General features: G+C 41.0%; 2 protein-coding genes across 2 annotated transcripts in view; one reads left to right on the top strand and one right to left on the bottom strand.

Moving 5' to 3' along the window:
* LOC129248701 (disintegrin and metalloproteinase domain-containing protein 10) overlaps positions 1 to 13,759 on the top strand; it is a 105,956-nt gene that overhangs the window by 37,527 nt on the left and 54,670 nt on the right. The gene's annotated exons all lie outside the window — the stretch shown is intronic.
* Positions 1,713 to 2,557, bottom strand: LOC129249437 (uncharacterized). The gene is made up of 2 exons (XM_054889249.1): positions 1,830 to 2,557; positions 1,713 to 1,765 (listed from the first exon to the last, which is right to left on the bottom strand). Exon 1 carries the CDS (start codon positions 2,483 to 2,485, stop codon positions 1,970 to 1,972), a length of 516 nt encoding a protein of 171 aa, XP_054745224.1. The 5' UTR covers positions 2,486 to 2,557; the 3' UTR covers positions 1,713 to 1,765; positions 1,830 to 1,969.

Below are 13,759 nucleotides of genomic sequence, written 5' to 3'. Positions count from 1 at the left end.
CCCCCTTACTACCAATGCAACATCGTCCGCATAGGCTACAACGTGTTGTCCTCTCTCCTCTAGGCTCTTTAGCAATGAGTTTAGTGCCAGCACCCATAGGAGAGGGGACAGCACACCGCCTTGAGGTGTTCCTCTGCTAACTTTTTTCTTGATCTCTGAGTCCCCTAGGGTTGCGATCACCAATCTGCTCAAGAGCATGTTTTTGATGAACTCAACCAGAGCGCCAGAGATCCCGAAGTCCGTCAGTGCCTTTATTATGGTATCCGGTAGGATGTTGTTAAATGCGCCCTCGATATCTAGGAAGGCTACCAGTGTGAATTCTTTATTATACATTGACTTCTCGATTTCTATAACAAGTGAGTTAAGTGCTGTTTCGGTTGATTTCCCTTTACAGTACGCATGTTGTGAGATGCTGAGCTCATAAGGGTTGATGTTAGCCCTAATATGCTCTTCTAAAATTCTTTCTAATGTTTTTAGTAGAAAGGAGGATAAGCTTATTGGCCTGAAATCCTTAGGTGTCGTGTGTGAACTTTTTCCCGCTTTAGGGATAAAGACCACTTTTACCTCTTTCCATGTTGATGGGACACTTTTCAGTTTCAGAGCGGCCTTAAATATGACCGTCAACCACTCCATGATGTAGTTTAGTGAATGTTGTATTTGGGCCGGGAATAATTCATCTGGGCCTGGTGATTTAAATGGTTTGAACGTGTTCACTGCCCAGGTTATCTTAGTTTCAGTGATTATTTCTTCAATGTCAGAGTTTGGTCTTTCTGTACCATTGTTGATTAACACGTTAGATGATTCGTTGCTGGGAAAGTGTGTGTCCACTAGCAACTTCAGAGTTTCGTCACTCGAAGTAGTCCAACTCCTGTCCGGTTTTTGGAGGTATCCGGTGGTATAGTGTTTTTTTGAAAGGATTTTACGCAGTCTGGAGGCCTCTGTGGTTCCTTCGATTTCTCCACAAAACGTTCTCCAACCAGACCTTTTCGCTTTCCTAACTTCTTTTTTGTAAATTTTTAGCTTAGTGTAGTAGCAGTCCCAGTCTTCACTCTCTCGTGTCGCTTTCGCTCTATTAAACTGTCTTCTGCTGTCGTATCTTAGTGTAGACAGGTCTTCTGACCACCAGGGCGGCTTTTTCTTCCCCTTATACTTAATTAAGGGACAAGCCTTGTTTAGCGCAGTTCTACAGACCTCCGTAAGGATTTGTACGTGTTCGTTCAATGATTCTCTGTCTTCAATATTAATATTTTGGGAGTTTGGAAGTCTTTCCTTAAGTTCCCGTTTATATATATGCCAGTTGGTCTTTTTCAAGTTCCTGCTAGCGGGCGGGGCCCGTGAGTTTTTTCCCCCAAATTTTATTTCTATGTAACGATGATCGGAGTAAGAGTGTTCATTCAGAACCCTCCACTGCGTCATCTTTTCGTAGAGGGTTTGACAAACTAGCGTAATATCAAGAACTTCTTGTCTATTGCGCGTAATAAATGTAGGTTCGTTGCCTTTGTTACACACTAAAAGCTTACTACATATAATATAATTAAAGAGAGACTCACCTCGTTCGTTTGTATCCGAGCTCCCCCATACGGTATGGTGGGCATTGGCATCACCTCCTAGGGCTAGTTTGCGGTTGTGTGCTTTACAGTCTTCCACAAGGCTTCTTATTAGCGGCGACGGCAGTGGACCTGTGTCGTCTCCGGCAAAGTAGAACGAGGTTAGCCAGATGTTGCTTCCGCTCACTTCCCAGCTAACCGTCGTAGTATCTGCGTTACTGAAATTTTGAATCATAAATATATTAAGATGTGCTTTTGCCATTATGCATGCTCTTTTAGTACCTTCACCATTGGTCTTGTATACTTTATACCCTGATGTCCTCAGACCGCAGATTTCGCCATTCCGTACCCAGGGTTCCTGGATGAGGACTACGTCCGGCTGATCTTCTGCCAGACGCTCCAGGAGGGCAAGGCAGGCTTCTTTACAGTGATGAAGGTTTATCTGTAGAAGATGCATCAGCTGTTAGCGTTATGTCTGGGTCTTCTTTGCTTTCGCATAAAAGTTCCCTTTCGGAATACTTACGCTGTTGTGTGTGGTACTTACCCTCCCGTTCGAAGTACAGCCTCCCTAAGCCCATTTCTGAGCCTGAAGAGGCGTATTCTTCTTCGGTGGGCCGGTTGTCTTCGCTCATTGGCTCGGTTTCGCTCATGGGTTCTAGTTCGCCCATGTGCTTTTCACCTTCCTTAGTGGCGAGGAACTCAATTGCATCTGTATCTGTTTTGTAAATGTGAAGCTTCACCTTTACAAAACCGTATCTCAGATGCCCATCGCATTTCGCTAATGGTTCGATTGAATTCTCTGTGAGGAGCAGGAGAGCCTGCATGGTGGCGCGCTTCTGCTCTTTCGATTCTTCTGCGCTATTTTTGTTGGTGAGAGTTTTGACATACCTCCATTCCTGCGTTGGGATGTCCGGATTGCAGACCCGAATGAGCTTCATAATCTCTTCCGGGTCTTCGACGGTTGAAGGTAACCAAACCCTTGCTCGCGGCCTGGACGGAATATCCTTCCTGTCCACGACCACTAGCTTGGCGTTTGGGTACACTTCGCCGACTTTGGAGATGGCCTCTTTATACAGTTGAACCGATCTCTCATCGTCGCAAGCTATAATTTTTATCTGGCCTTGGTGCCAGCCTAAGTCTTCGCACGCAGGCGGGGGACCGGGGTTCTCCAGAATAACCTTCAGTGCCACTTTCGTTAGCTCGGCCTCGATCCATTTCCACTGGGCCCTGGGGATCATACCTTCTGGGTGGTTCTCGTCCAGAACTCCTATGATCAGGCGGTCTTTTGCAACCTCCGCAAACGATCTTCTGGGCGTCACGCCCATTGATTTGTGCCTTTTTGCGTTTGGCTTATTTTCCTCCGAGGATCGCTGTCGTTTCGGAGCCGATTGTGTTGGTTTGAAGTCAGGGTTGAAATCAGGGATGATCGCTTTCGCTCTATCAATCGCCTCTTTCAATCGCCACCTTCCTTTGGGTGAGTTTCGTGCACCCTCCTTAGGAGCCTAGCCGCGTTTCTGCGATCCTGGTAGCTCGCTTTCGCTGGGTCTACCACCCTCACAAGCGGCCATCCTTCGGTACCGGAGCTAGCAGTAGCATTCTTTCCGGCCGGGACCGTTTTTGGGGGCTGAATCGCAGTTGACTGCCGGGCTAGTGCCCCCCTACTTGTACTTGGACCTGTGTCCAGTTCTGAGTGCGTGTCAACTGTCCTCGCTTTCGCTGAGGCTGTCGTTGTATGTTTGGATCGACTTATTAAGCCGATGGATGGCGTTTTCTTTGAGCTCGGTGCGACCGTTGCTCTTGTTGCGGAACTGTTTGTTCCTGTCGGTCTATTAGAAGGAGGACCGATCTCCTTTTTTTTATTTATGTTTTTATGATCTCTCTGCATTTTGGACCCACGAGTGTCGGAGAAAGGATGTCCGCCCGTGCATAGCTCCGAACTACACGGGTAAGGCTAATTATTACGGAGGGCGCCAGTTATCCGTAAGCTCCGTTCGAGACTTGGTTATTTTATAGAAGGGCCCCAAGCCTGACAGATTCTCGGCACGGGTCGCATCACACCTTAATCCAGCCCTTCACCCCCGACCACGTTAAAGGTACTTTGAGTAGTGCTGTACTATTGAGGAGTATCGAACCCTACCCATAGTACCCTTAACTTAGCTAAGTACCTCCTGAAAATAGGAAACTGTGGTACTTATTACCAGCTGGCACCCTCGGGGAGGGTTCAGTGGAGGATTTTTGCCAGCCAACGACCCAATACCAATATACAAAAAATGGTTACAAGCTTAATCTCCAAAATAATAACTATCGCTAGCTACACATTTTTCCCATCTCTCAGGCAATTTATGCATGCCGCGCCAAAAACATTGGCCGACTTTGGCCGCAAACCAATCGTCGAGCCATTTTTTGGCTTCGTGAGAATTGAAGCGCTGCTCAGAAGATGCGTGGCCCATCGATGCAAACAAATGATAATCGGAAGGCGCCAAGTCTGGTGAGTAAGCCGCATGCACCAGCGGTTCCCAATCGTACGTCCCGGGTCGCTCTGGTTCGATGTGGCGGTGCATTGTCATCAAGAAAAACTACTTTGTGACGCTGTTCAAATCGGCCAATTGTCGTTAGTACCGTGCACCGTCAACTGTTTCACCTGGTTTTAAAATAGCTCGTACCAAATAATATCATTGGATTGGTCGTTGGTTTTGACTTGTGGCCGGGCGGACCATACGATCGTTTAGGCAGGGGATTGGAGAAATACACTCATTTTTCATCACCCGTAATGATTCGGTGCAAAAAAGACTTCCTTTTGAACGGGGAGAGCAGCATTTCACTAGTGGTTTTTCAGTGCTCTTGCTGCATTTCAGTCAGTTCATGCGGCACCCATCTTCCGACCTTTAAAATCATGCCCATGTCTTTCAAACGTTTGGGAATGGTTTTTTGGGTCACTCCCAATTGCTCTGTCACCATTTCTTGCTTTTGACCATCATCTTCATCCAACAATGCTTGCAATTCGGCATCCTCAAACTTTTTCGGTGGCCGGCCACGGTCCTCGTCCTCCACGCTAAAATCACCACTTCGGAATTTTTCAAACCACCTGAAGCACTGTGCTCTACTTAGAGCATGTCCACGATAAGCTTCTATAAGCATTTGATGAGCTTGAGAAGCGTTTTTCTTTAATTGATAACAGAAAATCAAAGATGTGCGCAAATCGTATTTTGAAGGCACGAAATTCGATATTTTTAAAAGGACAAAAAATGCATTGTTGTATGAAATGTAACAAAACTGAATATTGTTGACAGATGAAAGGCAAAAAAAAAAAAATAAGACATTTGGAAAGGCTTAAAACTACTCCTAGCGACATCTATGGACTAATAGCTGAAAGTATCATTTCATAGGTACCTACCGCGCTTACAGCCTTTACTGGGGATGGTAGTCATGCATCAACTCATTCGACTACTACAGCAGCAGCTGATTGACTATAACAACATTTATATTCATCTAAATCTCATTGCGTGCCTCTTTAACATACCGGGTTTTTCAATAAGGGGTGTTATTGGAGGTCTTTTCCCTCAAAATATCAATATCAATTCGTTGCTTGTGTGGCACGTAGCGTCGTCTTGTTGAAATTAAACGTTGTCCAGATGAATACCATCCAATTCTGGCCATAAAAAATCGCTAATCATCTCTCGATAACGCAATCCATTCACCGTAACTGTTGCTCCAGCTTCATTTTCGAAAAAGTAAGGTCCAATGACTCCGACGGACCATAAACCGCACCAAACAGTCACACGTTGAGGATAGAGAGGCTTTTCAACAATAACTCTTGGATTTTCTGAGCCCCAGATCCGACAATTTGGGTTGTGGACGAAGCCACCGAGGTGGAAATGGGCCTCATCATTCAAGATGATTTTCGATGGAATTCCGCATCATTTTCATGCATTTCAACGACCCAATCAGCAAAAACATGATGTTGTAGATGATCGGCCGGCTTGAGTTCTTGTGTTAACTGAACTTTATAAGCTTTAAGACACACATCTTTTTGCAAAATACGGTGTTATGACGTTTCTGAAATGCCTAACTCCAAAGGACGACAAGGAATGGACAAACCTGGGTTTTCCTCACCACTTTCGGCTACAACCGCAATATTTTCGGCTGTTCTTGAGCGACGTGCACAGGTTTTATTCTTCACATCACTAACTTGTCCCAACAGCTCGGATTTTTTAACCAATTTCTGTATTGCAGTCCGACAAGGTGCTGCACGATGACCCAAAAATGTTGGAGTTTTACGAACGTCTCTGCCAAATTTTCACCATTTTTATAGTGAATTTTAATAATTTCAATGCGTTGTTTAAGCGTGTATCGTTAAATTTTTATTAATGGCGTAGTTTCCGTTTCTCAAATACCAAAAAATGACAGCTTCGAAAGTGACAGCTACCGAAATAGTAGGCTATTCAAAATAACACCTGTTATTGGAAAAGCCTTTAAAATAGTAATAGCATAACATTTGTTCTACATATTTCGTAATTTTGCAACTGGTACAGTTCTAGTCACACTAGCTCTAGTATCACTTCTTTCCTTAAATGCCAGTTTATGAATTAGAATGTTTGCAGAGTAGTTGGGCTTTTCACTGCAGGGATACCAGAATTATGCATATCCGTAAATTTTTATTGCAATTTCTTATGAAATTCGACTACACAGCAGGAACGAACCCGTTGGTCACAAAACTGATAGACGAATATCTGCTCTAAATCCATATTGGAAATACTAATAAAACACTTGCACGACCTTATGATTATGCATTTACTATACTTATATATGCACGTATACATATACATTTACATATTAGTCTATGATTTTCGTTACCTTCGTGTGGTACTCTAAAAAATTTAGGGTGTTTTAAGAGGGCCATGTTTAAAAATTGAAATAAAGGCCACAAATGTTGAGAAAATAGTTTAGAATAGTAAGTTTTATGACATTAATGCAGTAGGACATGCCTGAAGTAACAATCAAGCAGTACTCTTTTGTGCCCCCTTATTATCTAACTCCGCTAATCGCTTCGTTTGACATCTGCTTGATCCACTGTAGACCGTCTTTTCCTAAAACCAAAATGTGTCTCTGCAAGTTTACCACCTACCTCGATTTCTGTTGTTAATCTATTTACTATTATGCACTTCAACTGTTTTCTCGACGTGTCCAACATAGGTATTAGACGAAATGCAGTAAAGTCTCCTGGTGTCTTCGCTGCCTTAGGTAGGAGGACTAGTCGTGGGAGTTACCAGATGGATGGAAAAACACAATATTTAAAACAAGCGTTGTATATTCCAACAAAACCTTCGGGGTTCGTGTTGGTGGCTAGCTTTAGGATAGGATTTGGAACAAGATTTGGGTCTGGTGACTTTTTGCCTTTAAATCCACTAACCACGTGAAGTAGGTGTGCAGGAAAAAGTTAGTTTATTATAACATAACGAACTGATACCCATAATCTAACAAACTGAGGCTAATACTTGGTATGTTCTTCTTCTTAATTGGCGCGATAACCGCTTACGCGATTTTGGCCGAGTTTAACAAAGCGCGCCAGTCGTTTCTTTCTCGTGCTAACCGGCGCTTATTAGACACACCAAGTGAAGCCAAGTCCTTCTCCATCTGATCTTTCCAACGCAGAGGAGGTATTCCTCTTCTTCTGCTACCACCAGCTGGTACCGCATCGAATACTTTCAGAGTCGGAGCGTTTGTATCCATTCGGACGACATGATCCAGCCAACGTAGCCGCTGGATCTTTATTCGCTGCGCTATGTCTATGTCGTCGTAAAGCTCATACAGCTTATCGTTCCATCGCATCCATCCACAGTGACGTGGATGCCGATATGCGAGTGCGCCGACTGTTTGTTTGAAGACAGGAGGTACTTCGTTTTGTCCTCGTTCACCACCAGACCCATTCGCTTTGCCTCTTTATCCAGTTTGGAGAAGGCAGAACTAATAGCGCGGTTGTTAAGGCCGATGATGTCAGTATCATCGGCACACGCCAACAATTGTACGCTCTATAAAATATTGTGCCTGAGCGGTTAAGTTCTGCGGCTCGTACGATCCTCTCCAACATCAGGTTAAAGAAGTCACACGACAGTGAGTCATCCTGTCTGAAACCTCGTTTGGTACCAATTCTGACTGCGCTGCTGCTGTTGAGCAACGCCATCTTGCAAAGCCGTATTAGGTTTGTGGGGATACCAAATTCAGACATCGCGGCATATAAGTAACTCCTTTTCGTGCTGACGAATGCAGCTTTGAAATCGACGAAAATATGGTGTGTGTTGATTCTCCTTTCATGGGTCTTTTCCAAGACTTGGAGTATTGTGTATATTTGGTCGATGTTAGACTTTCGAGGTCTAAAGCCACACTAATAAGGTCCAATCAGTTGGTTGACGGTGGGATTCAGCCTTTCACACAATACGCTAGCTAGAACCTTATAGGCGATATTTAGAAGACTAATCCCGCGGTAATTGGCACAAATTGCAGGATCGCCCTTCTTATGGATTGGGCAGAACACACTTAATACTTGGTATCACTATGGATGAAATTCTGGTCTATGTGCGATTTCGAGGATCAATCAAGTCTATCCTAACCTAACAAACTGATAAGCCGTTTCGGTGACATATCCTGGCCACCCAGGTTGCCAGATCTTGCCCCTTTTTTCGGTGGTGGTACCTCAAAAGTAAAGTAACCTAGCGACCATCACAGCAATAAAATATTTGTCGCGAGGTTAAGGGCATCCCGACATCACTTTTTCAGAGGGTGGTACAGAGTACGGAGGCCAGATTCCAAAAGTGTATCCGAAGTAACGGTCAATATTTGGCGGAAATAACTTTTAAAAAATAAAATCCGCACTTGTCTTCTTTAAGCATTACTCATTCTTTTTATTTTAGCTTTTAATTCCTAATTTTGCCACCAGTCACCCTGTATGTGTATCTCCCATTACGCTCCTGCAGCGAAAAGTTATTTTTTCCAGTGTATACACAAATACAAGTGTCACTGTCCTTCCCCATGGTGCTTTCCATTTCAATTCAACCGGGCTACTCGGGTCATGTTCTTCGATTTCGATGTAACTTAAATATGTTGCTCTCTGGTCAAAATAATGAGACACGTATTTTTTTGTTCGCCCGAAAAAAATTTTTTTCAAGAGTTATCGGCAATTTTGTTTTTTGCCTCAAACTCGATTTTTTTTAATTATATGAGAAAAAAAATTTTTGAAATGCCCATAACTTAGTCAAAAATGAACCGATTTTAATAATTCTGGGTTCAAAATGATCGTAATTACTTACACAAGCGACTTCATGTAGAAACAATTGCAAAAAAGTAGTTGAAAATTTTTTATTTAGCAAAAAAGAAAAAAAATTGAAATTTTTTCGAAATTCAATATTTCAAAAAGGGCATTTTTTTTTTTTTATAACTTTTTCCAAATCAAAAAAACATCTCAAACTTTAATTGAGCTGCATGCCTAGTAGCTAAAATGCGTTGTTTTTGAGTAATGAATTTTTGAGTAAACACCCTGTTTCGCACTTTTTGTTTTTTGCAAAATAAAAAATTTTCAACTACTTTTTTGCAACTATTTCTACATGAAATCGCTCGTGTAAGTAATAACGATCATTTTGAACCCAAAACTATTAAAATCGGTTCATTTTTGACTAAGTTATGAGCAATTAAAAAAAATTTTCTTATATAGATTATTTCCATTTCAATTCAAAAGGGCTATTCGGGACATGTTCTTCGATTTCGATGTAACTTAAATATGTTGCTCTCTGGTCAAAATAATGAGACACGTACTTTTTTGTTCGCCCGAAAAAATTTTTTTTCAAGAGTTATCGGCAATTTTGTTTTTCGGCTCAAAATCGATTTTTTTTTAATTATATAAGAGACACATTTTTTTAAATGCCCATAACTTAGTCAAAAATGAACCGATTTTAATAATTCTGGGTTCAAAATGATCGTAATTACTTACACAAGCGACTTCATGTAGAAACAATTGCAAAAAAGTAGTTGAAAATTTTTTATTTAGCAAAAAAGAAAAAAAATTGAAATTTTTTCGAAATTCAATATTTCAAAAAGGGCATTTTTTTTTTTTTTATAACTTTTTCCAAATCAAAAAAACATCTCAAACTTTAATTGAGCTGCATGCCTAGTAGCTAAAATGCGTTGTTTTTGAGTAATGAATTTTTGAGTAAACACCCTGTTTCGCACTTTTTGTTTTTTGCAAAATAAAAAATTTTCAACTACTTTTTTGCAACTATTTCTACATGAAATCGCTCGTGTAAGTAATAACGATCATTTTGAACCCAAAACTATTAAAATCGGTTCATTTTTGACTAAGTTATGAGCAATTAAAAAAAATTTTCTTATATAGATTATTTCCATTTCAATTCAAAAGGGCTATTCGGGACATGTTCTTCGATTTCGATGTAACTTAAATATGTTGCTCTCTGGTCAAAATAATGAGACACGTACTTTTTTGTTCGCCCGAAAAAATTTTTTTTCAAGAGTTATCGGCAATTTTGTTTTTCGGCTCAAAATCGATTTTTTTTTAATTATATAAGAGACACATTTTTTTAAATGCCCATAACTTAGTCAAAAATGAACCGATTTTAATAATTTTGGGTTCAAAATGATCGTTATTACTTACACGAGCGATTTCATTTAGAAATAGTTGCAAAAAAGTAGTTGAAAATTTTTTATTTTGCAAAAAACAAAAAGTGCGAAACAGGGTGTTTACTCAAAAATTCATTACTCAAAAACAACGCATTTTAGCTACTAGGCATGCAGCTCAATTAAAGTTTGAGATGTTTTTTTGATTTGGAAAAAGTTATAAAAAAAAAAAAAATGCCCTTTTTGAAATATTGAATTTCGAAAAAATTTCAATTTTTTTTCTTTTTTGCTAAATAAAAAATTTTCAACTACTTTTTTGCAATTGTTTCTACATGAAGTCGCTTGTGTAAGTAATTACGATCATTTTGAACCCAGAATTATTAAAATCGGTTCATTTTTGACTAAGTTATGGGCATTTCAAAAAATTTTTTTCTCATATAATTAAAAAAAATCGAGTTTGAGGCAAAAAACAAAATTGCCGATAACTCTTGAAAAAAATTTTTTTCGGGCGAACAAAAAAATACGTGTCTCATTATTTTGACCAGAGAGCAACATATTTAAGTTACATCGAAATCGAAGAACATGACCCGAGTAGCCCGGTTGAATTGAAATGGAAAGCACCCCATTAAATCGTATTTTGTGGCTGCTTTTGCTTGGATTACCCATTAAAATTTATCTCACACTAACCAAGAACTATTAAACACAGCAGCAGAAACAACACAGCTCTGCAATAAAACCAAAAACGACAATAACAACCAGCACAACAACCATCGAACTACCCGCTGGCAAGCATTGGCAATACTCACCAAAATACCATTACTGGCGCAATAATATTGTATTGCTCGAATATGGGTAATATTAATATCAACAACAACAACAACAACAACAACAATTAAAGTCTCCCATATGCATGCATGTACATAAATGTGCTTCTAATACCGGCACACACCCACACAACCGCATGCGAATGTGATTATGTATGGATGAGAGTACATTTGCATGTTGGACGTTGATTGAGGCACAGGTGGTTTGTTAGAGGTTTTGGTAAGCATTAAAGACAAGCCCCTAGGCGACTGAATGCAATATACATACATACATACATACGTATGTAACATACGTATGTAGGTGTATAAATATGTAGATTTGCTAGTTGAGTTTACAGGCTGGCATCGGATCTCTGGCTCGTTGAGCTACATGCATTTGTGGTTTGCTGACTAACAGCCTCTGGCTGCTGCTATTGCTGTTGCCTCACTCCAAGCCGCAATGCAAATCAATACCCGATAGTTACAAGCAACATGCACTCTCAGTGCTTTTGCTAGCAGAATCCCGTGCGCCTCACTGCACACATGGTAAACTAATCCTATGCTGAGCGGAGGTGCTCACTCTTTACAATTCACAATATTTTCCTCATGCGTGTATGTGTGTGTGTGTGTGTTTATTTATTTATTTGATGCCTGATTAGTTATCATCCTCGTTTATTCGCATGGAAAGACTATTTTAGTGCAACAGCACCTCGTTATGAGTGCACACAGCCATGAATAAATTTGCATATGCAGAGATGTATACTACTCATACTCGTACACATACTTATACATATAGATGTGTGCATATTAACATGCATTCTAATATACCACCAAATTTGCTTGTAATACCTTAGGATCCCTCCCCTGCTAAATATTACCTTTTTGCGCCATTTGCTATCGATTGGCTGGTACGAAAATTTGGAAAACTACACTAAAAATACTGACGCAACAATTGTGGAAGAAACGGGTGCCAGCTGTTTAGCGTAAAGCCTTCTTTTTCGAATGCAGCGCCTACTCTTTCGCCTACGTGAACAAATCAGTTTGGCCATTGCCTTGATTCGTATTCGAGTTATTGTTTTTTTTTTCTGTTTATGCCGCAAATAGGTTAAGTGTAACCTTTGGTATGGCTAATGGGAGGGAAAATAATCTCATATGCCGTTGATATTGTTATAGTAATCACGGGGAAACACCTTTCAACATTATGCGATCTTCAACAAAAATCCCTCAACAGACTATCACTTTGGTGTAAAAGTCGAGGCCTTAAAGTAAACACGAAAAAACGAATCTGATACTTTTTAGTAGGAAACACAACACACCTGCTCTTCAACAAATATTCCTAGGAGGGAAACCACTTAGAGTAACAGAAAGGGTAAAATATCTAGGGCTTGCACTAGATAGGAAGCTAAATTGGGGGCTCACAGTCGCGGACAGAGCACGCAAAGCTATGACCGCAATGCACTTCTACGGAAGGCTTATTGGGCAGAAATGGGGATTGGAACCCAGAATGATATATTGGCTGTACACAGCAGTGGTTAGGCATATTATCCACTATGGTATTGTAATATGTCCTTGAGAAGGATGTGAACATCAAAAAACTTGACAACTTGCTAGTCTCTGAAACATCTGTTCTCATAACTGGCGCGATGTCAACCACACCATCGAAAGCATTATATGCGACATTAAACTTCCTGCCGGTAGATCCGCAGGCAAAATATATCGCGCGTAGCACGGCAATAAGGCTGAACACTCTAATTAAGTGGTCAAATAAGAGCTACGGTCACGCCAAAATCTTTGCTGGCACTTCGGAGATTCCCGGATTGGTGGACTATGCACTCCCGCCCACACTTGCCATTACAACGTTCACGACCCTCCTACCCTCAAGGGAAGAGTGGGAACGGGACGATGTAAGGCAGGGCGAGTCTATCCATGTATACACAGATGGCTTAAAGCTCGTGGGCAGGGTGGGCGGAGGTGTATACTCCGAGCATCTGGGGATCTCATTCAGTTTTCGGCTCCCCGACTACTGTAGTGTCTTTCAGGCCGAACTGATGGCAATAACGAAAGCCGCGACACTGGTGCAGTATGATGCGATATTCGGAAATGACATCTACATTTTCACTGACAGCCAGGCGGTGATAAAATTCCTCACAAAACAATCGACAACCTCCAAGGTAGCCATGAAATGCCGCACATCTCTTAACGAGATGGCTGAGTCATTTCGCCTAAGGATAATATGGATTCCTTAGGAAAATCCATTACCAACAGTATAAAGTCTGTCATACGCATAGCTTATATCATACTGACATCATTTGTTCATTGCGGTACGTAGATACCTATGAAATGAGACCTTCAACTATTAGTCCATAGATGTCGCTAGGAGTATTTTTAAACATTCCTAAATGTTTTTTTTTTTCGTCTGCCATCTGCCAACAATATTCAGTTCATTGTTTGTTACGTTTCATACAACAATGCATTTTTGTGCCTCTTAAAAATGTCGAATTTCGTGCCTTCAAACTACGATTTGCGGACATCGTTGATTTTCTGTTATCAATTGAAGAAAAACCCTTCTCAAGCTCATCAAATGCTTATAGAAGCTTATGGTGGACATGCTCTAAGTAGAGCACAGTGCTTCAGGTGCTTTGAAAAATTCCGAAGTGGTGATTTTAGCGTGGAGGACGAGGACCGTGGCCGGCCACCGAAAAAGTTTGAGGATGCCGAATTGCAAGCATAGTGGGATGAAGATGATGGTCAAACGCAAGAAATGATGACAGAGCAATTGGGAGTGAC

Source organism: Anastrepha obliqua, chromosome 5 (assembly GCF_027943255.1).
Source record: "Anastrepha obliqua isolate idAnaObli1 chromosome 5, idAnaObli1_1.0, whole genome shotgun sequence".
In the NCBI taxonomy this organism is placed as follows: Eukaryota; Metazoa; Arthropoda; class Insecta; order Diptera; family Tephritidae; genus Anastrepha; species Anastrepha obliqua.
The sequence above is the reverse complement of the archived record's forward strand: the minus strand, read 5'-3'. Positions and strand labels throughout refer to the sequence as shown.